Genomic DNA, 26880 nt, shown 5'->3' on the forward strand with positions numbered 1-26880 from the left:
GAAGGAGAGTAGTTTAGTTTGTCTGGAGTTCAAGACAGATGGCAGGAAGTAGTAGAGGGAAACTGGGCTTTGGAGGTTGCTGGCATCTTGAAACGAGTTTAGACCTCGGCAGAACTTGAATGAGTTGCTTGGTGACTCTCATCCTGTTTCCTCATCTGTAAAATAAGGGGAAAAAACTGCTTCACAGGGTGTGAAGTAGATAGTGTTCTGCTTATAGAAACAGTCAGTAAAGAGAAGATGCTCTCGTGGTTACAATTGATGAAAGGACCTTCGATCCTGAAGGACAACTACTACAAGCAACTGCCAAGAAAATTTAAAAGGGAGCAAGCTCTGTCCTCTGGACCAGCAGATCTGAGCGGCTTTCAAGAGGAAACTGGAAAACCAGCGGCTGCTGCTAAGGACCCTGAAGGCGTAAATCCGAGCGGGCTCCCGGGTGGAGGCGCGCGGTGACACAGGAAATGCACAGGGCGAGAACCGGGGAGGGAGCGTTAAGACCCTTTCTCCCCGCTCCGCCCCTCTTCGCTCGGCCCCGGCTCCCGGAACGTTGCGCGTGCGGAACCTCGAGGTAGGATCGCCGGAGCGACGCACCCGGAGCGCGATGGAGAGGGCGCGCGGGCCGTGGGCCGAGGCCAAAGGGTCTGAGGACGTGGAGGAGGAAGTGGGGGAGGCCATGGCTGCCGTGGTAGCGGCGGCGAGTGCCGCGGGTCCGGCAGTTCTGCAGTTAGCTGGTCTCTATCGGGGCCTGTGCGCTGTGCGCAGCCGCGCCCCGGGCCTGGGGCTTGTGGCACCCGCGCAGTTGCGCGTGTTTCCGGTGCGCTGCGGTTCTCACCTGCCCACGGGGGGCGCCGACGGCAACAGTATTGGGGACGAGCTCGAAGCCAACCCTTTCTACGACCGTTACCGCGACAAGATCCAGCAGCTGCGCAGGTGCGGGCCCCGGCTGGCCGGCGGTGGGCAGGGAGGAGGGGCGGTGCTTGGCCTGTGCTTCTGGTGGTCCTGATGCTTTAGGTACTTAAAACACTCCTGCGAGGTGGGCACTACTACTGTCCCCACTCGACAGATGACGTATCTAGGCTCAGAGAGGTGAGATCGCTTGCCTCAGGGCACACAGCTAGTATCAGAGCTGATAGTCTCCGCAAAACCCTTGCTATTTATTTCTCTGTTGTCTGCCTTTATTCTTTAGTTCTGAAAGACTTAACAAACCTTATGAAACGGGCAGCTCCAAGATACCTGCCCTATAGAAATGGGAAGATGGAGCCTTCCAGAGAAGGGGCTTGACTTGCTCAAGGTCATATATTGAGTCAGCTGTGTGGCCTGGAACTGATGTTCCCAAGCTCCTAGCTAGAGCCCTGACTGCAAGGAAAGAAGACTGGAGGTAGGAGCAGGGTATCAAAGACTAGTGGTGTCACAGTTCAATCATCAGTTGAACCCTCTCATTAAGACTAGAAAACTGAGGATCAGAGAAAGTAAGAGACCTGCCCAAGAATACACAGCTTGGGTTGGGATTTATCTGACTTGGCATCCAGGGCTTCTAACACTACCCCCTCACCTTCCAGGTGGAAGGAACTGGAGATTAGAGGAAGTTGAGATGGGTGTATATGAAAAGGGGCCATAAAAACCACCAAAAAAACCAATTTCACCTAGAGAAGAGACATTTAAGGAATGACATAATAGTAATTTTCAAGTATTCATGAAAGGAATTAGACGTTTCTCTTATTCCTGAAGGTGAAAGATACAGAGATAAATTTAGGCTCAGAACATTTGAATAATAAAAGACATGCGAGGCAGGAGTGCACAGACTCCACTGCCTAAGTTGCTCCTCAGTCTCTCTCCATTCATCATGGGTGGCCTAGGTGTGGCTATTGGCACTGGCAGCCTGGGCCGGGGAGTTGCCACACACCACTGGGCAGGGCCTCTGGCACCACATGGTACACCGAGAAGATGATGCAGAGGGAAGAAGGATGCACTCACGTACATGGCAGTGATGTTTAATATTACCTCTGGAAAGAAGTTTTATGGAAGAGGGTCTCCCTATAGTGCCTTGACCAGCCAGGCTTCCACCAGAGAGTTGAGCAAGATGTGCTTGGATCTTATAGATATCACCCATGACATTACAGGTCTCATGGCTGAGAATCTGGAGTCGTCACCAAAGTGTACAGAGGTAAATATCACACTGACTACAGAGCCTAAAGAATTCTCAACAAGGACGGTGGCCTCAACCTGGACTTCGGGCCTGAAGACCAGTCCCACTTTGACATAAAGGAAAAGTTTCTGATGTTCCATCTGCAGGAGCAGGTTTTTTGGAAAGGGTCAAAGAGATACTAAATCTTGTGCTAGGGTGCTAAATCTTGTGCAAAATGGGCTGCCTCAACCACCTACATCTGAAAAAACAGATGTTTAACCTAGAGAGAAGACGTCCAAGAACTAGGTGTATTCAGATAAAAGCGTGACACTGGGTATGAATGCTATTGGATTCCTGCCTAAAGAAGTGACCCAGCAAGATGATCTCATAGTCCCCTTCCCATCTTGAGGATTTGAATTCCGTGTACCCAGAGTGTAGTACCTGAGAGACCAAGCTCTCTGTCACCTTAGGGAAAAGTCTGCAGAAGAAAATGTTACAAAGTCCTCTTGAGGATTAACAATAGTTAAAAGCTAGACTTCATTTTCCACTTTTTGATTTGTAGCCCTGTGCTCAGGCCTAACTAAAGGCAAATCCTTCCACCTCTGAATGCCTGTGTCCCCTCTGTAGAAGTGGAACATGATGTTTTGTTCTTTCCAAATCTGAAAAGGTCCCAGTGGTTTGACTTCTGGTTTACCTTTGATCAGGTCTGACCCAGCTGCTTTTGAGTCCCGACTGGAGAAACGCAGTGAGTTTCGGAAGCAGCCAGTGGGGCACTCCAGGCAAGGTGACTTTATCAAATGTGTGGAAGAGAAGGTAAGACCTTCCCCTTTTTGTGCTGTTGGCTCACCAGTACTCTACACTCTCAACCCCAACCCTTATCCTGGAAATGGACTCATTAATGGGTCAGCTGGATGAATTGAACATAGCCTCTCTCTGCTCAGCTCAGTCTCCATCCATAAATGGTATCCTACCTTTCTGGCAAACTACTGTGATCATGTGGAGATATGGAGGGATGGAAAGGGTAGCCAGTGCTTCCAGGGGAGGAGTCCTGTGATCAAGGTAATCCACACATGGCAGCGGGCTGTAGAGATTGGGGGCAAAAAAGGGCTTAGTAGCAATTCCCCTTAAATAAGATTCAAAGCTGGGGAAAAGCATGTTGAAGCTGTGTATAGGAAAGTAATCTAATGCAGTACTTTTCAAACTTTTTGACAATGACCCCCAGTAAGAAATATATTTTACATTGTAATTTAGTACACAGTATATGATTATAACTGAAAAAATGTATATAACAATGCGTTTGCTACATGCAGTGTACTCTAATTATTTATTTTATCTTTTTAAAAACTTTGGCCACAGTCCACTAAATTGATTTCAATCTATTATTTATCTAGGATGATGCACAGAATTAATTGGAGTGGGAGAGGCCAAAACCAGGGGAAATGTACAGTAACCCAGGTGTGGGCTGGGTACATCTTAAATAAGGTAGTTATGGTAGAAAATTGGGATTCCACTTTGTATTTAAATGAGAGGTGTTTCTTTTGCTTGGAGAATAACTTTTTTAGCTTTGGGTAGCCTAAGTTTTATGATAATCCACTCAGCCTTTTAACAAGTGGTTCATTAAAACAAGAGGGACAGTGGGTTAGTCGTTACAGGGTTGGGGAGTAAATCCAGTCTCCCATGACGCACATAGTATAACTCTGTGTGAGCAAACAACTCTACTACAAGTGTTTTAACAAATGCAATTTTCGGTAATAAAGTGATAGTGCCGATAATAGTTCTTTACTGTATTATAAACTTTCAATATTAATATGGGAAAGCTCTGTGTCCCTTTCTGTGGGCAGACTTAGAAACTCAACTTTATGATAAGATGCAGATTAAATAAAGATTTCATTTAAATTATGATAATCTAATTGATTAATCTGGTTAACCTAATTGATTATCCAGGTTTGAAGCCACATGCAACAACTGCAACAAGAGGTACAGCTGTTAAGTATTTACTTACTGTCTTTCTTTCCTAACTATACAGAAAAAGGCTAGTAGCTAGTGGCTCCATTTCAAAAGCTTCTTCTTCACTTTGAGTCATTGGTTCCTATCACACAAGACCCAGCATCTCCTTTTTGCAATAATTTTTTGTAAAGTCTCCCTTTCCTACCCTGAAATAAAATGTAGACAATACAGCCCTGGCTGGTGTGACTCCGTGGATTGAACACCAGCCTGTGAACCAAAGGGTCGCTGGTTTGATTCCCAGTCAGGGCACGTGCCTGGATTGCAGACCAGGTCCCCAGTGGGGGTGCGTCCACACATTGATGTTTCTCGTCTTCTCTTTCCCTCTCTCTAAAAATAAATAAATATAATCTTTTTTAAAATGTAGATAATATAATCCACCTACACACATAATTTCATGGAGGAAAAAAATCAATATAATGCCCTAACTGTAATATAAAGGAAAATTTCTTTTTTAGATTTTTTTAATTTATTTATTTTTAGAGAGGGGAAGGGAAGGAGAAAGAGAGAGAAACATCAGTGTGTGGTTGCCTCTCATGTGGCCCTCACTGGGGACCTGGCCTGCAACCCAGGCATGGGCCTTGACCGGGAATCAAACCGGCGACCCTTTAGTTCGCAGCCCATGCTCAATCCACTGAGCTATGCCAGCCAGGGCGGAAAATATTTTGTAATAGAATACATATTTTAATAAGTGAGTTTTTGAGCACAATTATTCTCTGAGACTTAATGCAGATGAAGCATCACAGTGAATGCACCATGAATATATAAGCAACAAAATCTGACTGGTCCAGGGTGCTGTGTTGGTAATTGTAAAAACTCAAACCATGAGCAATGTTGTGATCAGTGACCACACTGAGGTTCTATAATATAGTCTCCTCTCAAGTTACATAGTAGTTGCTTCTGAAAAATGTAGTGTTTATTAAAGCCATGTTTTAAAAAAATCAAGAGAGGAATAGGGGGAAGGAAAGAGGAACAGAAGGGAGGGAGGGGGGGAGGAAAAGAAAGAAAGAAAAGCAAAACAGAGTTAGATTCTAGGCCCAGGTAATTATAAAAAGGTTTTTCACTTAAAAGGATGTTTTGCTAGAGATTGGGAAGTTGTGCAGGATGAGGGAAAATCTTCATTGTATATAGAACTCATCTGTAAAGCTGCAGCTCATTCAGCATCCCTGTCCCTCCCGTTAAGTGCAGGTGTCACCGTCCAGTCCCTTGTGATGGCAAAACAGTTGTCCACACAGATCTCAAAAGGATCCATGAGGGAGTAGTAGTGTGCTCAGTGCTCTTGAGACACTGGCTCGTAGTTTCAATTTCCTTTTTACTTGATTTCACTGATTCTCAAGTTCACTTTTTATTCCCCCATTTTGACATCTCTAAAATTGTCTTAAAATTGATAATGAAATGTAGCTGTTGTGCTGTTTAACTGGCACCATTTTCTGATGCATAAAATAATGGTGCATCTTAAAATCAGTGGTGTCTTTGATTAGTTAAAATGCAGTAAGCTCAAATATTTTAGTTCTGTAAGTAAAAATGGCAATGAAGGATGAACTGGAGGGATATCATGGGGAAAGAATATACAAGGCTTGATGATAGAAAGGTCCAGGCAATTGTGTGAATAGAGGGTTTTATTTGTTTTGTTTTCACAATACACCTAAAGGTGAGTGGTAAGAAAATGAAATCATCTTCAGGAACTGCTGTAAAGGACACATGGGCAAAACCAAGGGGGGGGATGGAAGCAAGGGAGGGAGGGAGGTTTGGCTGGGGTGGGAGGGAGTGGTAGGGGAAAAATGCAGACAACTGTAATTGAAAGACAATAAAATAATGAAATCAGTTATTTTTTTTTGATAGTTTTTTTGATAGTTTGTGTATGAAGGAAAAACTGCATTAGGATGCTGTCAGTGTATAGGAGTATAACCAGAAAGACCAGGGTACATCCAATACATTTTTCTACACCAGGCTTTTGTCTGATTTGTGGGTACAAGTTCTGTGAGCATAATTTATGAAAGGTTGGATTTGTGAAATCACAGAGTAACAAAAGGCAGGGTTTTATGCAGAAAGTGCTTTTCAGCTTCCGAATCCCAGATGCAGCTTACTCCTTTCCCCTGAAAAGGCATGGTCTTGAACTGAGAAGTTGTGTGGAAGACTCAGAACAAGTCATCACCACACTCAGAAACAACTCAAAATAGGGCTTCCTGACTCTCTCCTTTATCAGAGATGCTGGATTAAGAGAGAATATAATCACCTTCAGTTGTTCTTGGCCTTTTGCAAAGTATAATTCGATGGAAGGAATATTAAGATTGCATAGTATAAAAACTCCTTGGTCTGCTGAGTATGTCTGCCATCAGAAGTGCTGTCACAGGTAAGAAGCAGCCTTGGGAAAGACGTCTTTCCATTTCTCACCTCCTCTGTGGTCACTGGGGAGCAGATCAGAGGGCAGAGCACAGAAAACCCAAGCAGCCCTCAATCTGGGAAGGGGTCCCTTATATCCATAGTGGCAGGTATAGGATGTACTCTCAGTCTTAGCAGATGCTTTTAACGAACAAAGGGATCTTCTCATCTCTGTATCTCAGAAGCTTAGTCAAAGAAAAGTGGTCTCACAAACAACAACTCTAACAACAGTATGTACAGTTACTATATGGAGTGGAGAGAAGTAAGTTCTTAGGTGCTAAAGTACTAGATGAGATACTGGCACCTCACCTCACTTGGTGGTCTTTTCCTTCTGAGAGAAGTATGGATTAATACCCTATCTATCATATATTTCAGACAAACACTTTGGGGAAACAGCCTATGAGCAGAGGATTCACTAAGGACAAGGTAGGTGTCTAATTGATTATCCAGGTTTGAAGCCATGTGCAACAACTGCAACAAGAGGCCACAAATCAGAACATATTTATGGTGGTTCACTGATTTAGTGATTTATCCACTGGGGATATGAGGGATGTTTCTGTGAATAGTTGTGTCCTTGTTGTAACCCTAGCATAGTGTGGGTCCTGGGGGTGCTAGAGGAAATAGAGTGATACCTTTTTTCCTATAGGAATTTGTTTTTAAAAATCAAAGAAAAACATATTTACCCCGTCACTTAATTTGCAAATAAGAAGCCACTCCTGGCAGAATCGCTGTTAAAGATCATCAAAATTTTTCCTCCTACCAGCTGCAGAGCGCTGCAGTGTTCATTGTGAGGGTGAAGGATTAGGACATACCTCTGGATACTCCCCAGAATAGCACTGCCAAAGCCTGCCCTGGCTGAGGGGCTCACTTCCCTGGCATACGGCTTTCTCACACTGCTTCTGTCTTTACTGAAGATCTGATTCACCGTCCTGACATGCTGCTTCCCACAGGCTTACAGATAAAGTTAAGTCGTTCTATTTTTTAGATTGTGGATACCAATTGCTTTTTGTTTTCTCTTTCAGACTCTCAGTTCAATCTTTAATATTGAGATGGTGAAAGACAAAACTGGAGATGAAATAAAACAGGTAATGAATGAAGATGGGTTGACGTACTTTAAGAAAATGTGTGCTCTGTAACCAAATCTGAGAGTACTCTCAGATTTGGTTACAGAGCATACATTTCCTGACACCTCTTTATAGCCATAGATAACAAGAGTGATGAATTACATGGAAAATTGTGTCATAAGAAAACTTGTCTGTCTTGGTCTCACTCCTGCATATCTCACTTTCATATTTCCCCTTTCTTTTTCATTCCTGTTAACCCACATCTTATTTAGAATCATTACTACTCTGTACCTGGATTATTATACTACCTTTCTAAATAGGTCTCCCTGCTCATCTTTTTCCCACTCCCCATCATATCCTCACCAGTTGAATCCTCTTAAAGTTCTGCTTTCATTACGGAGAAGACTAATGTATTGGTTAAGAATACAGACTCTAGAACCAAGCTGCCTATTTAAAGTCCTAGCTGTGCCCACTTACTAGTTGAATGACTTTGATGAGCACATCCCCTCCTACCCACATTCCCACCCTTTAGTTCATGTCCATGTGTCATAAGTTCTTTAGCATCTATATTTCCCACACTACTCTTGTGCTCCCCCTGTTTATTTTCTCCCCACTGTCTATGCTACTTATTCTCTATACCGTTTATCCCCTTCTCCTCCTTCCACTCCCCAGTTGCTAACCCTCCATGTGATCTTCACTTCTATGGTTCTGCTCCTGATCTAGCTGTCCACTTAGTTTGCTTTTGTTTTAGGTGTGCTTCTTAATAATTGTGAGTTTGCTGTCCTTTCACTGTTCATCTTTTTAATCTTCTTTTTCTTAGATAAGTCCCTTTAACATTTCATATAATAAGGGCTTGGTGATGATGAACTCCTTGAACTTGACCTTATCTGAGAAGCACTTTATCTGCCCTTCCATTCTAAATGAAAGTTTTGCTGGATAGAGCAATCTTGGTTGTAGGTCTTTGGATTTCATGACTTGGAATACTTCTTTCCAGCCCCTTCTTGCCTGTAAGGTCTCTTTTGAGAAATCAGGCTGATGGAAACTCCTTTGTAGGTGACTGTCCCCTATCTCTTGCTGCTTCTAGGATTCTCTCCTTCATTTTAATCTTGGCTAATATAATGATGATGTGCCTTGGTGTGTTTCTTCTTGGGTCCAACTTCTTTGGGACTCTCTGAGCTTCCTGGATTTCCTGGAAGTCTATTGCCTTTGCCAGATTGGGGAAGTTCTCCTTTATTATTTGTTCAAATAAGTTTTCCACTTGTGGCTGTTCCTCTTCCCCTTCTGGTACCCCTATAATTTGGACATTGGAACGTTTAAAGTTGTCTCGGAGGTTCCTAAGCCTCTCCTCATCTTTTTGAATTCTTGTTTCTTCATTCTTTTCGGTTTGGTAATTTCTTTCTTCCTTCTGGTCTACTCCATTGATTTGAGTTCCAGTTTTCTTTCCTATACTTGTGCTTTTAAATAAATGAATAAAAATATTAGTAACTTGCTCACAAATGTTCAATGACTTACCACATTCCTTTGCTTGGCATTCAGGGTCCTTCATTATTATAGGACCTTCTGCAGGAAGTTTCCTGGACACCTTCCTTCAAAGCACTCTTGATCTGTCCTGCCAGTTTGGTCACTCCAATACTTTGATTTACATTTCTACTTAAATTTTCATGTCTATGATGTTTTTCTCTAATTAGACTATAATATGCTATTTGTTGACATTCCTTATGGTTCCATGAATTATATTTTAGTTGTATTGAGAGAATCAAAATAATAAAAGCAGTGTACTCTGTGTCAGGTACTTTTCTTAGTGCCTCACGTGCATATTTCATTCAGTTCTCATAACTGCTTTGTAAAGTAGATGTTACTATTCCTGATTTACCACTGAGGAAACCGTAACTTAAAAGAATTGAGTGACTTAGTACATGGCAGAGCTAGGACACACACCCATGTCTGACTGACTCTGTATCGCATTCCCTTATGGAAAGTTGTGTGAATTGCCATGGTTTTCCTTTGCAGGCTGTGTCATTTATTTCAGCAAGCATTTATTGAAAAGCTATTAAATGTCAGGCTCTGGGCCAACCAGGGAGATAAATGAGAGAATCCCCTGCTCTCAAGGAGCTTGATGGAGCTTTTGTGTCTGTCCTTCCACCATTAGCCTGATGGAAGGACAGACATGAAAATAAAGACAGCACCAGGGTTTTAATCTCTGTTAATAGAGACTTATGCAAAGTTTCGAGGAAACTTCAAACTGCCTTTGGGAAGAAGTGCCAATGGAAAGTGGACACCAAGCATGTCCTTTAGGCTTCTCTGAGCCAGGCCCAGAAGTCTTGATTATGTGACAAATATGATTTACACCTATCATTTTAGATACAAATTTGTGTGTTAAAATGATTTTGAGTAACCAAGGTCAACTGTGTTAGGAAACATCTCAGTCTCATACACTTTAGTGTTTATTCATAAACTGCTAATAATACAAGTTCTGTCCAGAAGGTATCCAGCCATGTAATAAGAAAAATAGAGACATTTATTAAAGAAGATACAAGATACAAGAAACATTGTACGTAGGACAATGATGCCTCAGTCCCCTTCAAAGTAGGCACCTTGGGGACCTCACACAGTTCTCCCAGTTGCCATCAGCTGCCCTGTCATATTTTCTTGAATCTCATCGATGGTCTAAAAGTCTCTTCCCTTTCAAAAGTGATTTTAGTTTGGGGACAAGCCAGAAGTCACAGTGCCATAGGGGTGCTGAGTGACCTGGCTGATTTGATGTTTTGCAAAAAAACTGCATGAGTAGGCGTGTTGTCACAGCAAAGCTGCCCATTGCCAGTTGCCCACAGCTGTGTCCTTCTGAATCATCTGAATAGTTTCTGCAGAGGAATATTCAAGCTTAATGCAAAATTTGATGCAAGTTCATTGCTCTACTCACTCAAGTCATTTTGAATGTGACAGCCACACAGTACACATGCTCACTCAAGGCAGGAGGGGAGGAATGCAGCAGGTGGAAAACTTGGAAAGAAAAGAGCTGTGATCCCTTCCACTGAGAACTACTTTCTTCTATAGAACCGCAGTTTTGTGGATGTGGGTAGACATATTACACTGGGACAGGTTATTCCAGCATTTTTACCTGCACGTTCCGAGTCATTCGGGCGCATCAGTCCTTTCAACAGAACCTGCCTTAGGCACTTAACCTTTTGTGGCTCAGGCACACCAACACATGCTCACTCAATGGCATCTACCACCTCCACTGACTAGTACAGTGAAGTCGTCATTGTTCACACAGGTACATTCCAATCCACTCTCCTTGGCTGCCAGGTTACATCAATGCTATGCAAACTATTCTTGTTACATTAACAATGGCTGGCCTTTTTCTAGACAGACCTTATAAATTAAATAAAAAATAAGCAGGATATGCTATCCTTCAAGTGAGAACACAATGTTCTGACGTGGGGAAAAAATAAAGCAGAGCAACCTTAGGCTGCACTGATAGAGTGCTCTGCCCATGTCCTAGGAAGCCATAGTCATTCTGTGCTTTGCGTTGGTTAGATTACACTGTGATTAGTATCTTCAGTTGGTCCCCCATTTAATGGGAATGTTAATAAAGCAGAGCAACTTTAAAGGAGGGTGACCCATTCTTCAACACCATCTCAGGTGTCGCCTTGGCTCTGCTGTCTTCCCCTACTTCTATGCCTTTGCTAATGTTGTCATTCTCTGCTAGAATGTCTCTCTTATCTTCTACTCTACCTGTTTGTCTTTCCAGACTCCCTATTCACCTGGCCAACTCCTGATCACTTTTCAAGATAACACCTTAAGTGTCCCCCTTTCAGCACTCATTTCCTAACTTGGGTTAATGCCTCTTTGTCACCCTCCAGAGCACCTTGGCTCTGGTTTGCATTGCAGTTCTGTTGTGCTAAGCACAAACCTGCGTTATTTCAGTTTATCTTCACAACAGTCCTGTGAGGTGACACTATTTCTATTTTATTCATGGTTATATGGATATTATTTAGTTATCATTCAGTAATTTGCCCAAAATTGCATAGCTGTGAAATGACTGGAGCTGGAATTTGTATCCAGTCTGTCTGATGCCAGACCCTGGGTTCTGAGTGACTGATGTCCTGCTCTCTGAGAAGACCCACAGTTGCTAGGGAGTTCGGGTTTCAGAAAAGATGAGAGGAGACATGAAAAAAAAAGAGCTTGTCTATTACACACAAGGCATGTCTTGAGAAGAATTATTAAGAAGGTCATAGTATCCATTTCTGTGACAGGAATTTGTTAGTAAGAGTTACAGTTTAATCACCTAGAAGAGTAGATGCTATTAAATCTTTTTGTAATGTTGAACTAGTAATAAAAGCATTGCGTTAGATTTTCCTCTCTGTTGTCAAATAGCATGTTACTGTGAGCAGTGAAAGCTGTCATTATGTCTTGGTGCAGGTTGAAAAGATTAGCTGCATGTCACAGACATACTCTCTTTTTTGTACAGATTTGGCAGCAGTACTTTGCAGCAAAAGATACAGTCTACGCAGTTATTCCTGTAAGTAGTTTGGAGGGGAAATGAGAGTGTTATAGCATGAAGGTCATGTCTCTAACCTTAGCAGGCAGTCGCCTTTACTTTTCCTATGTTTATTGCCTCTTGAGAACTTACATTTATAGCTCTCAGGGTTTTTATTATGTCCTGAGTACCAAAGATTGGAAGCTCCATATGGTATATTTATGGCTCTTGTTTTCCCTCTTTCTGGTTTAGAAATGTCCCTTTAAGTCAAGTCTCTGACAAGGGAGCATGGTGTAAGTTCATGTTGCTGAGCAATTTCCAAGTCTTTTATTTCTTTTTGGTGTTTTCCAAGCTATTGAAATTTAATACAAGGCCTCTAACATAGGTTTCTCCCTTTCTTTTTTTTTTTTATTGATTTTAGAAAGAAAGAGTAAGAGAGCAAAAGAGAGGCAGACATCGATTTGTTGCTCCACTTATTTATGCATTCATTGGTTGATTCTTGTGTGTGCCCTGACCAGGGATCAAACCCACGACCCAGGCATATTGGGACAACTCTCTAACCAACTGAACTGTCCAGCCGGGGCCAGTTTCTTTCCTTCTTGTCTATAAGTGAGCTGATTTAGCGCCTCCTCCTAATTTTTTTCTGGCATTTCCCCTGAGCAAGTGGTATTTTCTCGTGGGGTTTTCCCCCCTTCTTGAAATTGCTATATTGAAGATAGATAGTAACCAGCCACTGCTTGACCATTGAGATCAGCATTTGATGTACAGGGCGATCAGCTAGTTCTTTATGCTCTTCCTCTTCCTTGAAGAGGAAGTAGCCTGGGGTAAGTTTATATCAAGAGCATAAATATAATACCAAGCTTATATGTCTAAGTATAAGATTAAGGATAAAAACTTATAGGCATAAAAATAAAGCCAGGCCTTTTGGTTGCTGTGATAATATTGCTACTATTTTCCTGCCTTTTATACATACATACCTTTCCCCTTCATAAGTTTAACAGCCAAAGGATCTGTACTTCTGTAATGTTTTAGATGTCTAATACTGGCTCATTGTTTGAATGGGCCTTGTTAGGCTTCCTTCAGACAGATTTAGTGACCTGATAGTGCAGGCACTTGGCAGGTCCCCTGGGGAGTTTGGAGCATTTGGAGTATACACTGTTTACACACAGTTTTGACATTGAACAGCAAAGAAGGCGTCTGGTCTTTCCTCTCTGTCACAAGAGGGATTTGTAAATGATGAAACAGATTATGTTAATTATATTTTAGTTCTAGAGTTTAGTCTTGGTGAATTTAAATGTAATTGTGGCCTTTCCTGGTTTTTTTTGTTTATAAATTTTATTCCTTTCTAACCTACAGGAAGAAAAGTTTGATTTGATCTGGAACCGGGCTCAGTCCTGTCCAACAGTAAGTTTCTGGATTGCGTGTCACTGCTGCCAACAAGGATGCTTTCTACCCGATCTCTTGATGTTCCATACTGTCTCCCGTTACAGCGCTGTTTGTTTAACAGAGACGCTCATCTGTTGGTTGTACTAATACGTGACATTTTTAGCCTTATGAAATCATGTGAGTTTGGCCCAGTAAGTCTCTGACTCTATAGATATCTCTCTCCTTTCTAATCTGGATCTTAATCCATCAGTATAAGTGAATGTTGGAGCAGCACCTGAGACCATATTTTCAACTTCCCATGAGAGTCTGTTTTATTAGCAGTTTTCTTTTCAGTTTTAGCCATGCCATCCCAATTGTATGTACCTAAAAGGAACCATGAGATTGTTCCTGGAGTAATGAGCTACCGAGGGAAGGGAATAGGTAAGGTAGGCCAGCTGTCTGGGTGTTGGTAATAATTTCTAGGATTATCAAAAATATTTGCCAAACATTACTGAGAGAAAAAACATCTAACTAAATGGAAAGACATACCATGTTCATGGATTAGATGACTTCATACTGTTGTCATTTCTTCCCAAATTGATATCTAGAATATGATCCCAATCAAAAGCCCAATAGGCTTTTTTTAAAGAAGTTGATGAGCTGATTTAAAAAATTTATTTGGATAGCCAAAGGACCTAGAATAACAAAACAATTTTGCAAAAGAACAAAGTTAGAGGACTTATATTATCTGATTTCAAAAATTAATATAGGGACTTCCGCCAAGATGGAGGTTTAGGTGGATGTGCCGTGCCTCCTCACACAACCAAGTTTAGGGACAACTAAATATTAGCATCAGAAAACACAACCAGAACACGGAAAACTGAACTTTTCGGAAGTCCGCTAACAACAAATTCTTCAGCCCGACCGGTAAGGGGCGAAACCGGCGTCGGGTGAGGAATTACAAAGGAGGGCTCGGTCGGACCCGGGCGCGGAATCCAGACGCGCAAATCCAGTCGCACGGGTTCCAAACCCAGGATTGGACCTAGTGAGCGACCGAGCAACCCACCGGGTGAGCGACTACAGAGGAGACAGTGGGGAGGCGGTGCAGCGAGTTGACTGTGGTTGCCTAATTGCACGCGAGTGAGGGAGTGAGCAGTTGGACCGGCGGCGGCATTTCCCCGCTCTGACCACGCCCCCACATATAGCGTCACAAACCAGCGACCTGGGACTCCAAGGCGCCGCTTCTCCCACTTAAAGGGCCAGAACAGACCAAAAATGTCGCAGGGAGAACTCAAAGCCCCAGAGATAAATCTAAGTGACGAAGAAATAGCAAAACTCTCAGACGCACAGTTTAAAACACTGGTCATCAGCTTCCTCACAGATCTGGTGGATTATAGCCACAAATTAGAGAAACATATGAAGGCTAAATTAAGGGAAATGAATGGAATTCCACAGGAAACCCATAGAGATGAAAAGGAAACTGGGACTCAAATCAATGGAGTGGACCAGAAGAAACCAAAAAATGGCCAAACAGAAAAGAGTCAAGGAGCAAGAATTCAAAGAAATGAGGAGAGTCTTAGGAACCTCCAGGACATCTTTAAACGCTCCAATATCCGAATTATAGGGGTACCAGAAGGGGGAAAGACACAACCACCAGTGGAAAAACTATTTGAACAAATAATAAAAGAAAATTTCCCCAATCTGGCAAAGGAAATAGACTTCCAAGAAATCCAAGAAGCCCAGAGAGTACCAAAAAAGTTGGACTCAAGAAGAAACACACCAAGGCATATCATAATTACATTAGCCAAAATTAAAATGAAGGAAAGAATCCTGGAAGCAGCAAGAGGTAAGCGGACAATCACCTACAAAGGAGTCCCCATCAGGCTGTCAGCAGATTTCTCAAAAGAGACCTTACAGGCAAGAAGGGGCTGGAAAGAAATATTCCAAGTCATGAAATCTAAAGACCTACAACCAAGATTGCTCTACCCAGCAAAACTTTCATTTAGAACGGAAGGACAGATAAGGTGCTTCTCAGATAAGACCAAATTCAAGGAGTTCATCATCACCAAGCCCTTATTATATGAAATGTTAAAGGGACTTATCTAAGAAAAAGAAGTTAAAGAAACATGAACAGTGAAAGGACAACAAACTCACAGTTATTAACAACCACACCTAAAACGAAAGCAAACTAAAAGGACAGCTAGATCAGGAGTGGAAACATAGAAATGAAGATCTCAAGGAGGGTTAGCAACAGGGGAGTGGGAGGAGGAGATGGGGGAGAAGGTACAGAAAACAAGTAGCATAGACAGTAGATAGAAAATAGATGGGGGGGCAAGAATAGTATGGGAAATATAGAACCTAAAGGACTTGAGACACATGGACATAAACTAAAGGGGGGTAATGGTGGGGTTGGGGGGGCAGGGTGGAGGGGAATGAAGGGGGGAATAGAACAACTGTAACAGCATAATCAATTCAAAAAATAAATAAATTAAAAAAAAATTAATATAAAGCTACGTAATGAAGATGCTATGGTATTGGCATAAAAAGAGACATGCAGATAAGTGGAACAGAGTAGAGAGTCCAGAAATACACCAACATATGTGTGGTCAAGTTATTTTTCAGCAAAGGGGCCAAGGTAATTAAATGGAGGGAAGGATAATTTTACTTTACTTTTTTAAAATTAATCTTCACCTGAGGATATGTTTATTGATATTACAGAGAGAAGAAGGGGGAGAGAGAGATTGAAAAACAATAATGTGAGAGAGAATCGTTGATTGGTTGCCTCCCGTACTCACCCTGACCAGGATCAAACCCACAACCTTTTGGTGTACGGGATGGTGCATCAACCAACTGAGCTGCCCATTCAAGACAGGATGGTCTTACTCCTGCCTCATACTATATCCAATAGTTAAGTCAAAATAGATCATAGAATCTTAGTGATTGGTAGTGATAGAAACCAAACCTGTTTGCTTGGGGAGAGTTGGGGAGAGAAAGTTATGAATTAAAAAGGGACTTTTTAGAGAAGATGTCCACTATGTTTATTGTGGTAATGGTTTCACAGTATACATATATCAAAGTCATCTAATTGTGCACTTTTTTTTTCAAAACATAATGAAGTATCTCATCTTTTTTTTTTAAGATTTTATTTATCTTTAGAGGGGAAGGGAAGGAGAGGAGAGAAATATCAATGTATGGTTGCTTCTGGTGCATCCCCTGCTGGGAACTGGCCCCTGCTGGGAACTGGCCGCAACCCAAGAATGTGCCCTGATTGGGAATTGAACTGCGATCGTCTGGTTCACAGGCTCACACTCAATCCACTGAGCTACACCAGTCAGGGCTTAATTGTGCACTTTTAATATGTGTAATTTACTGCTTCGAGTAGACCTCAATAAAATCTCTAAAAAAAAAATGTTTTCCCTGACAAGGGGCCAGCAATTAAATAGGCGCTGAGGTTATTCCATCTAATAAAACAAAACTGAGCCTGAGTGGTTGGCAGTGAGGACATAGTCCCATGACTTGTGCATGTTGGATTGCTCAGCTTTTGCGTTGTGGCATCCTTCTGTCACTACATCCCCAAGTCTGCATCCTTCTCTCCTCCGTCACTCATCCCCAAGTCTGAACATCTCGAGCATAAAACTAATCACTTCTCGGAATATCCAAGTGTCAGCCTCGGAGGATAAAGTATGAAGTGATTATACTTATTGGAACAAAAATTAATTCAGCAGCATTAAGAAGTTTGGAAATTGAAAAAGACCCAAATATTCGTCAGTGGAAGACTAGATAAACTGTGGTGAATTTATATAGTAGAAATCCATACAACAGTGAAAAGTTAATGAATTAGAATTATAGTTATCAACATGGATAAATCTCAGGAGTATAATGTGAAGTGAAAAAAGCAAGTCGCAAAAGTATACATGATAAATAAGATTTATGTTTTTAAACATGCAAACAGTACTGTTTCTTGTTTATGGATATATGCATACACATTAAAAGTATAAAAACCTGAAAGGGAATGGCAGTCAGCAAATGCAGGGTAGATGTGAACTCTGCGTTGGGATTGGAATGGGTTACACAGCTTAATTAAATTGGATATCTAATGCTTTCTTTCTCAGGTGCATTGGGAAGAGTATATATGTTTTATTACCATGTAGGAATTTAATTGCTTTAAAAAATGTTTTAAACCAAAAGCTGAACAAAATGAGTGAGAACTCCATCATTCTCATCGGATCTGAAGTAAAAAAAAAAAAGTTTTAAAACAAACATTGAAGAAATTGGGTGAATAATATAGGGGGTTGGCTGTAGAATAAATAATTTTATTTATTCATCTATGTCCTTGTGTATTTTTTCCCCCAGTTTCTATGTGCACTACCAAGAAGAGAAGGCTATGAGTTCTTTGTAGGACAATGGTCGGGCACCGAACTCCACTTCACTGCACTTATAAATATTCAGGTAGGTGGCTTGTGCTCCTCTAGAGGAAAGAGGCCTGCCCCTTGGTGGGACCATAAGCCTTGCTGAGGCTCTAGGACACATGCCACGTACTAACTCCCCACAGTATTTGTCATAGCATTGATGAATTGTCATACTCGGTATGTTGGGCTAGCTTTCTAGGCCCTATTCATAGTACCTCAGAATTGGAAAAGCCCCAAAACATGTTCTCTGACTACTTTGGGCTCTCTCCTGTCTCTTCCTCCAGCCTCTAAAACATTTACTGCATGAGCCTCACTTAACAGACATGGGTGAGTTATAATGGTTAGAACCTTAAGGTTTTTAACCTTAAGGAAGGCGCCATGTTTTACATGAGTTTTATTAATCAGGTCAGCACTTTCTAAGGTGCTAGATGCGTAGTTTCCATTCCATAGATGCTGTTTTGTGTGATTCCCTCCTTTGTTTTCTTTTATCCACAAATGCTAGATTAAGTTCAATCCAAAGCATTTGAAGCTTTTAAAATAAAAGTCAGTGTTTTACATCAGGTCATAGTGAAGATTGGCATTCTACATTTGGAGGCCAAATCTGGCAAAAAAAAAAAAAAAAGCTAGCATGTATTTTATTGACCTTGAAGTTGGGATAAAGGGAGTGCAAAATAGAATGAGGGAGCAGCTTACAATTGTTTTTAAATTCTACTAACAATCATTTATTGGGCCCATACTGTAATAATCAACATTTGATATACTTACTATGTGCCGGATTTTTCTGGCACAAATATTATTTTAGTCCTCACATATATTCCATGAGATAGTTACTATTATTTCTATTGACAGAGAAGAAAGTAGGCTCAAAGAAGTTAGTTCACGTAGCTAATAGTGGCAAAGCTGGGTTTGATTGACTTCAGGTCATTGACTCCAAAGTCTATGAACTTAAACATTATGCTATCATGTTGGAAACCATGCTGAGACCTACATACCTTTGAGTCAAAGTCCTGCCCTCAGGAAGTTCATGTACAGGTATAAGAAAAAAGATCCAGAAAACATGATAATGATGAAAATGATCAGTATAGAAGTATGTTCAGAAGAAGTGAGAGGCTGAACTATTAAAAGTACCCTAGCAATACTGAGAAATTGATGATAAAAGGACTTGCTGAATGTTTAGAGATGAAACCCAGAGATTTTTTAAAGGTTTTATTTATTTATTTTTTGAGAGGGAAAGGGAAGTAGGAAAAAAGGGAAAGAAAAATCAACATATGGTTGTCTCTTGTGTTCCCCCTACTGGGGAGCTGGCCTGCAACCCAGGCATGTTGCCCTGACTGAGAATTGAACCTGTGACCCTTTGGTTCATAGGCTAGCACTCAATCCACTGAGCCACACCAGCCAGGGCCAGAGATTTTTTTTTTTTTAACGTATAGTTGTTTTCCTCGTACACTGTATGAGGGCTTTAGCTTTGAACCCATTCTCTCTTCCTAGTCTGTATTGAGGTCTAGTAACTACTGCCCTGTCCATTCTTTATGAAATTATGATGTTCTTATTCTTCTTTTCCCCCTACCTCCCACCAAGATTGTATTTTAAAACTACACATTACAAATCTGGCCCATGTGCAAACTCTCCAGCTGTTTGCTACAGCTTAAAAGAGCTCAGTCTTCAGAGCCAGCCAAGGGGAGTAGATTTCAACTGTGAAATGCACTAGTCCATAAAAGTGGCAATTACACAAGCATATTGCTTTCTTTAGAACTTGATTTGGTAGCTACTTGTGCTGTTTTGTTTTTAAAAATATAGCCATGATGAAGGATTCACTGCCTACTGTAAACATTTTCTGGGAAAAGAGCCAAACCTTTTTCAATTGAAGACACAAATAACACTGTGCAAACTGTCACTTTCACCCTGCCTTGGCAGGCCTACCCATCCCCCACGTACCAGGCCTCGACTCACTAGACACCCAAGGGGCTGGTAAGAGCAAGAATTTCCTCCAGACTCTCTATTGCTCTGAAATTGCAGTTTTGTTGTGGTAGTACCTCATTGAGCCTTGATGAGTGTTCCTCCTTACAGACCCGAGGGGAAGCTGCAGCCAGCCAGCTGATTTTATATCACTACCCTGAACTTAAGGAAGAAAAGGGCATAGTACTGATGACAGCAGAAATGGATTCTACATTTCTGGTAAGAGTCAACTTTTACCTCTTTGGATTTACGTAGTAGCCCTGAAGGTATTATTTTTCTTCATAATTTCAGGAGAGGTAAAATTCATGAGAGCTATATCAATTTGTTTCTCACTTAAAGTTGGCAATAATTAGGTCTTGCTCAAACTCTTCTAAGACTTGAAGTTAGTACAGATTCTCAGTCACTTCACAGTTTTGAAGTCCAGACACTCCGCATACACTCTACCCGTATTGCCTTTGTAAAATTCAAAAATTCTGACTTTAGCAAAACATATCTGGCAGTAGGAGTTTTAGGTAAGAGACTGTGGACAAGTAAATGGCTGCTTAAGTGTAAAGAAGAGTTCAAAGTCTAGAATAGTTTTCGATCTTTTATCTTCCATACTGTTCACATATACAACATTCCTCATACACAGTGACTTCCTTCGCCCCTCTTCCTGTTCCCTGGGATAGAGCATCAACCACATGCCCATAAATAATGATATCCATTGTGTTTGTGCTGTTTGCATATCTAGAGTTAGGAGCAGTTTCATGATTATGTACAACCTATTTCTCTGATCCTGCTCATTTTAGGCTCATATATCTGGCAACATTTAAGTTCAGGGTGTCCTCAAGATGCTGGCCACTTTCATGCCTCTTTTCCCTGAGACTTTTTATTACAACACCCACTTATTTTTCCTATCTCTCCTTACCAGCTGCATACAGGGAAGGAAAAAGTGATGGCCTTCAGCTAGTCGTTCACAGTAGCTGAGTCACAAGTCTTGGACACAGTTGGGACTCTGCTTCCTTGTCTATTATTCCTGAAACTGTCAGTCCCATTTCTCCCATTCTTCCTTCCACCCATCACACTCAACAGGAAGTTACCCAAAATCCTATCCAGAAGAATCAAGTTGCCATTAACTGAGATAGACAAGATTGTGGGAAGAAAAGCTTTGGAAGGAAGATCAGTAGGTCACTTATGGGCACATGAAATCTGAGATGCCTATTAGATTTCCAAGTAGTAGGCAGTTAGATACAGGAGCCTGGAATTCGGAGGAGAGGTCCAGGCTGGAGATATAAATGTGGGAGTTATCAGCAACAGATCATTATTTAAAGCTGTGAGACTGAATGAAATCACCAAGAAAGTAAATGGAGATAAAAGAAAGAAGAGGTCTGAGAACTGAGCCCAGTGGAGATGCTGAAGCATCAGCAAAGAGGATTTAAAAGGAACAATGACATAGGCAGAAAACTAAGGTGGTAGAATGCCCAGGAATCGAGACAAAATGTTACAAGGAATAGGGCGTGTACAACTGGCCACATCTCGCTTGCTGGTAGGGAAAATGAGATGAGGACTGGGAACTTACTACATTTTACAACCTGGAAGTCACAGGGATCCTTTACAAGGGATGTTTCAAATGAGCAGTAGGGTCAGCACTTAATTGGAGTGCATTGAAGAGAGGGTGGAAAGAGAAATTAGAGTCAGCATAAACAAAGTTTTGGAAGGGTTTTTTCTGAGGGGAAGGACAGAATGGGGTGTTAGCTGGAGGGGAGAAGAGGGAATGAGAGCGCTTTTGTTTTATTTATGGGAGAATGATATTTGCGTACTGATGGAAAGACCCAGAAGAGAGGGAAATGTTGGTAATGAGGAGAAAGGGAAGAATTGTTGAAGTGATATTTTCAAGTGGGTAACTCTGGGAATGAGGGGAATAGAGCAACAGAAGCGAAGCCAGGTTTCAAGGACACAAATGCAGTTTAAATGGATAGTGGAGGCGGTAGCCTGTAAAAATTCTCTCTAGTTGGCTTAGTGAAAAGAAGGAAAGGTCTAAGAGTGAGGACGGAAGAGTAGAGGTGTTGAATGTTAGCATGGAAGAGAAAGTCTGGAATCATTGTCTGGGACAGGAGTCACCCAACTACACAGCCTGTAGACCAGATTCGCTCCACGGTCTGTTTTTAGAAGGCCTATGAGTTAAGAATTTGTTCTACATCTTTAAATGGTTGCAGGGGAAGGGTGGGCTAAAGAAGCGTAATATTTCACGACCTGAGAAAAGTATATGAAATTGAAATTTCAGTGTCTGTAGAAAAAGTTTCATTGGAACACAACCATGGTTGTCATTTACGTATTGTCCCTGGCTGTTTTACCTCAACAAGAGAGTCGAGTAGTTGCAACAAAGACTCTAGGGCCCATAAAGCTTAATACATTAACTGTCTGTCCCTTTACAGAAAGCGTGTGCCTGCCTGTGGTCTAGAAAAATCAGAGAAGGGCTGTGTGGGTACAGGCACAGGAAGAGAGGCCTGAGAGTTGGATGTAATGAGGGTTATGGGTTAGCCAACTGGTACAGTGAAGTAAAATAGGAACCAGGAGGTTAAAGCACAGGAGTGATTGTAATTGTTGACTATAGACTGCAAGCTGGATAAAGAGGGAAGTGAAAACATAAGAGAGGTTAGAGACAGAATTGTGAGTTCTAGCAGAATAAAAAGATTTTTGAAGCTGGAGGTGAGTTTAAAAGACAGGAAATAGTAGACAAAGTATGGATGTTGCAAATTGAGATTTGGGGGGATATAGTTACCAACAATGACAAGGTTTGAAATTTGACCTGAGGCGTGAGTGACCTGGAGAATGCACTTTACTATCTGGTCTTCAGCACGGGATGGCCTCTAGTGTGTGCACTCTCAGGGACAGAGAAGAGAGCCTCCGACTTGGGCGTTTTGACAACCTCACTTTGTCGGTCTCAAACTGTGCACAGTTCCCATCATCATTAAAATTCACTTCCTTGTCTTGTAACATTCAACAGCACACCAGGAAATATATACAGGGTGGGGCAAAAGTGGCTTTACAGTTGTTCCTATGGAAAATAATACAATAATTAATAAATAATAATACAAGAATAAACTCTGTGTTGTGCATGCTCACAGCTATGAACCTACTTTTGCCCCACCCTATGGTTTACCTTGTATAAGTCAACTTGACTGTGAATGTCTAGTATAGTAAAGTAACTCCTCTTTTTATGTTGTCGATAGGTTCTTGAAACTGCAGCAAAATGACAGAACAAAACCACCTTCACCATAGGCTAGTTGATGTGCACAACAGTTAAGGTCCCACAGCATCTCATCAGTATTATAACAAAACATCACTGAATGAAATGTTATTCAAGGAGCTTCTGTACAGAGCTGGATGTGTTAGAAGTTATTGTGGTGGGAAACCTAGAAGTGTAATATGAATGAAGAGAAATCATGTTTGTTATTATGCCTCCTTATTGAGCACACAGGGAGTTAATATGTTTATCTTCTTGGGTCTTGGAAAGAGAGGAGACTGTTGCTTTACATGGAGAGCAAAAGGCAGGGGGTGAATAAGGAGCTGGGTGCTCTCTGTAGCCCTCAAGAGATAGATGCACACAGCTCCCTTAGTCTACCTCTCTACCCACCGCGCTAGTGGTCTTCTAACTAGTGGGAGGAACACTTTATCCAAACAAAATCTATGTAAAACCTAGAATAGAACAGCTGAAACAGAGGTGACGCGACTTCAGACACCTCCACAGAGCCCCTAAGGCTCTACTGTTAGAACAGCTTTGTTCTAGAGTGAGCACAGCTGAGAGAACCCCTGTCTCCACCATCCTAATCCTCAAGTGAAAATTGATTGGCAGAGGACCTACTGTTCATGGGCTCAGAGAATGGTGCTACCTGCCTTGGATTATGGCAATGTACTTGCTTTAGAAATAGTTTCCTCTTGGGGCATGTTTGAGTATAATAAGGTAGAATTGATGAAGCAAGTTAATGATCTTAATTATCTTGCCCCACCTAAAACAGTATCAGGGTGAAGTTGAGGGAGTACCAGCCTGGAGTCCAGAAGTCTGATTGTGGTTCTTCTACCCACATGACCTTGGGCCTATATCCCTGCACCTCATTTGCTTTGGTTTCCTGGTTTATTAAATGAGGACTGGGTGGTCTCTGAGGCCCCTTCCAGCTCTGAAATTCTATTAATTTGAAATAGGCAGCATTTTGGAAAAAGGCTTTCAGTTGAAGATCTAGTCTCAGAGATTAGTGCCTGCTTGTGAGAAAATGAGCTGAGAGCCCCACAGGAGAGAATGGAGATAAAGCGGCCTAGAGTGTTTATAAACCCGTCTTCCTCATTCTTTAGCTAGACATAGCACACTTTTGACAGTCAGTTTTAGTGGGAATTTTTCATTATCCTTTGGGGTTGAGTTTTGGCCATATGAACACAGTGAATAAGTACCTCTGACTAGCTAGAACTGGAGAATGTACAGGTAGCAAAAGCAAGAGTTGCTTGAAGTAACTCTTAATGTAAGGTTTCAAAAATGTAACCTATGTCCTGTCCTCTTTTACATAGAGGAACCCCACCTCTGTTACATAGAGTGGTGTGGTGACCATTTCTCTGCCTCTGAGCTTTTAAGAAGGTGGCCCCTTTTCTTCCCTGGGACTTTGCTGGTGTATTAGTTAAAAATGGCTGCACAGCAGATTGCTCCAAATTTAGTGGCTTAAAACAAAAATGTATTACCTCATAGTTTCTGTGGGTCAGAAATTCAGGAGCAGCACAGCTGGGGGTTCTGGCTCAGTCTGTCATAAAGCTGCTATCAAGATGTTGGCAAGGGCTGCAGTCATCTGAAGGGCGGTTGGGTTGGAGGACCCACCCCTGACCCCACTCTCATGGCTATTGGCAGGAGACCTCATTTCCTTGCCATGTTGTACTATTTCAATGTCCTCATGACACGGCAACTGACTTTCCCAGAGCAAGCGATTGAAAGAGAGATAGCAGAATGGAAGCTGCGATGTCTTTTGTGACCTAATAGCAAAAGTTATTCTGTCGTTCCACTGCAGTGTGTTTGTTTGAAGCAAGTCAGTAAATACAGCCTTCACATAAGGAAAGGGAAACTGGCCTCCATCAAAGGCGGGTGTCGTGGAATCTGGGGGCAGAATGTAAACTGTCACAGCTGGCTTTGGCACTAGTTTTCTCACTGAGCTGGTATCAGGAACAGGTTTTATTTCAGTCATGCCTGGTTAATCAAGAACTTAGTGCTCACAAACTTGTTCTTGGAGCTGGGTAACTGTTGCTCTTTTCTTCCCCCTTTAAGTAACAGTGATAAAGGAACTAAATGAAGAGGGAAATTTTGAGCATATGCATTAATTTATTCAAACATTCACCAGACGCCACTGTGTACAGGGATGTAAAACAAGCACACATACTTTGAGGAATTCATGCTAGGAAAGACAGAAAAGCAAAAAAAAGGACAAATACAATACAGTGTGGTACATGCTATGGCAGAGGTAAGCATGGGGTGATTTGGGTACACAGAGAAGGAGCACCTAAGACTTGGGAGCTTAAGGAGTTGGGGACGCTTCCTAAAGCAGTGACTCCTGGCTGAGGGTTCACTTGCCACAGGACTCACATACAGAGCTTTGCGGTTCACACAGGGAAGGACCTCACTGTTCTTTTTACTTTGCTTACAGAATGTTGCTGAGGCACAGTGCATTGCCAACCAAGTTCAACTCTTTTATGCCACTGATCGGAAGGAGACCTACAGGCTGGTGGAGACCTTTAACTTTAGACCGAATGAGTTCAAATATATGTCTGTCATTGCCGAATTGGAGCAAAGTGGACTTGGAGCAGAACTGAAATGTGCCCAGAACCAGGATAAGACTTAGAGTTGTAAGGGTTGGCTCCTTACAGAGTCTGCTCAGCCCTGGGGTAGCCTAGAGCACATCTACCCCCTGAACGCTCAGAAGTTTGCCTCTGTAATGAGCAGTCTCTAAGGAGTTGTGCTGTGCGCTTACGTAAGAAGAAAAAACCGTGGAGGTGAGCCCTAATACTTGATATTCAGGAACGAAGATACCCAAACATTCTGATAATTGTATCTCAGCATACTTGAGGTTTCCTTTATAAGTGTTCGAGGTCATGATCAGAGACAGCTGAGGATCCCAAGGATCCCGCAGGATGGATGACTTGATTTTACACATTGTAACATTTTGTTACAAGTGCATTTGCATTCTGGGCATTGTGACAGCACAGTTCCCAATTGCACATAGTTCCTCATCTTTATAAACTTGTGACAGGATAAGTTTGAAGACCTGGCATATAGTTAGATGTGGGCTTTACGTACATTTTCCATGTGCCAGCTGGGTGGCCAAAAGCATCACCCAAATACCCTGTTTAGGCTCTAGAACAACCAGGTATTGCAGAAAGGATTAAGACTTCCATCTAGATGCCCCGAGTTGCCTTTAGTGTAGCTAGTTTGGAGTGTCAGTAGATTTCAGGTACACTTAAACACACAGGTACAGTGCCTGCATGTGTTTAAACCATGATTTGTTTAAACCTGCTCCTCTAATTCGGCCTTTTAGAAGCTGTGTATTTGGAGGGGGTGAACCAGTGCAGTGTAAATAAATCAAGTGTTTTGTAAGAAAGGATTGATCCAGATTTGCATGTTTCTGTGTATTATTTTTTTTAACAACTCTAAGCCAACCTACATTGGGTGGGGAGAAGATAGAGCAATAAAATATAATCTGGCTCACAATCTTTGTTACAGTCAGCGGTGACTTATAAGCTATGTGCTGTCCGTAGAGTCAGTGCTATGAGCTGATTTGATCAGAACTCATCTTTGGACTCAGTAGTTGCTTGAAACACCAAAAACGAGAAAGGAGCTCTCCAGCAGTGGAAACTCCCTTGTGGTTTGAAATATCAGTGTTGTGGCTCCAAGCTCTGTGACAGAGGAGAGGGGCATGGTTACACACCAGCCTCCTGAACCCGAGGTATCCCCCCCACCCTCACTGTTGTCCGCCGTCTTTACTGTACCTTTCCCTTTCTTGCTCTAACATGTTCCACTTTGCTGCTGCCTGAGATCTGGCTGTACCACGCTGAATATGGTGAGTGGGAATATAACCAGTACTTACCCTC

The 26880-nt window shown here is 41.9% G+C and overlaps 1 protein-coding gene across 1 annotated transcript; it reads left to right on the plus strand.

Annotated features, from left to right (window-relative positions):
- Positions 1-569: 569 nt before the first annotated feature.
- Positions 570-26880, plus strand: ATPAF1 (ATP synthase mitochondrial F1 complex assembly factor 1). The gene is made up of 9 exons (XM_037139696.2): positions 570-927; positions 2827-2935; positions 6884-6934; positions 7531-7593; positions 12044-12094; positions 13409-13456; positions 17771-17866; positions 19894-20001; positions 25440-26880. The coding sequence occupies exons 1-9, from the start codon at positions 599-601 to the stop codon at positions 25632-25634; spliced, it is 1050 nt and encodes a 349-aa protein (XP_036995591.2). The 5' UTR covers positions 570-598; the 3' UTR covers positions 25635-26880.

This window comes from Artibeus jamaicensis, unplaced genomic scaffold, assembly GCF_021234435.1.
Source record: "Artibeus jamaicensis isolate MK-2021 breed Jamaican fruit bat unplaced genomic scaffold, CSHL_Jam_final scaffold_847, whole genome shotgun sequence".
Taxonomy (NCBI): Eukaryota; Metazoa; Chordata; class Mammalia; order Chiroptera; family Phyllostomidae; genus Artibeus; species Artibeus jamaicensis.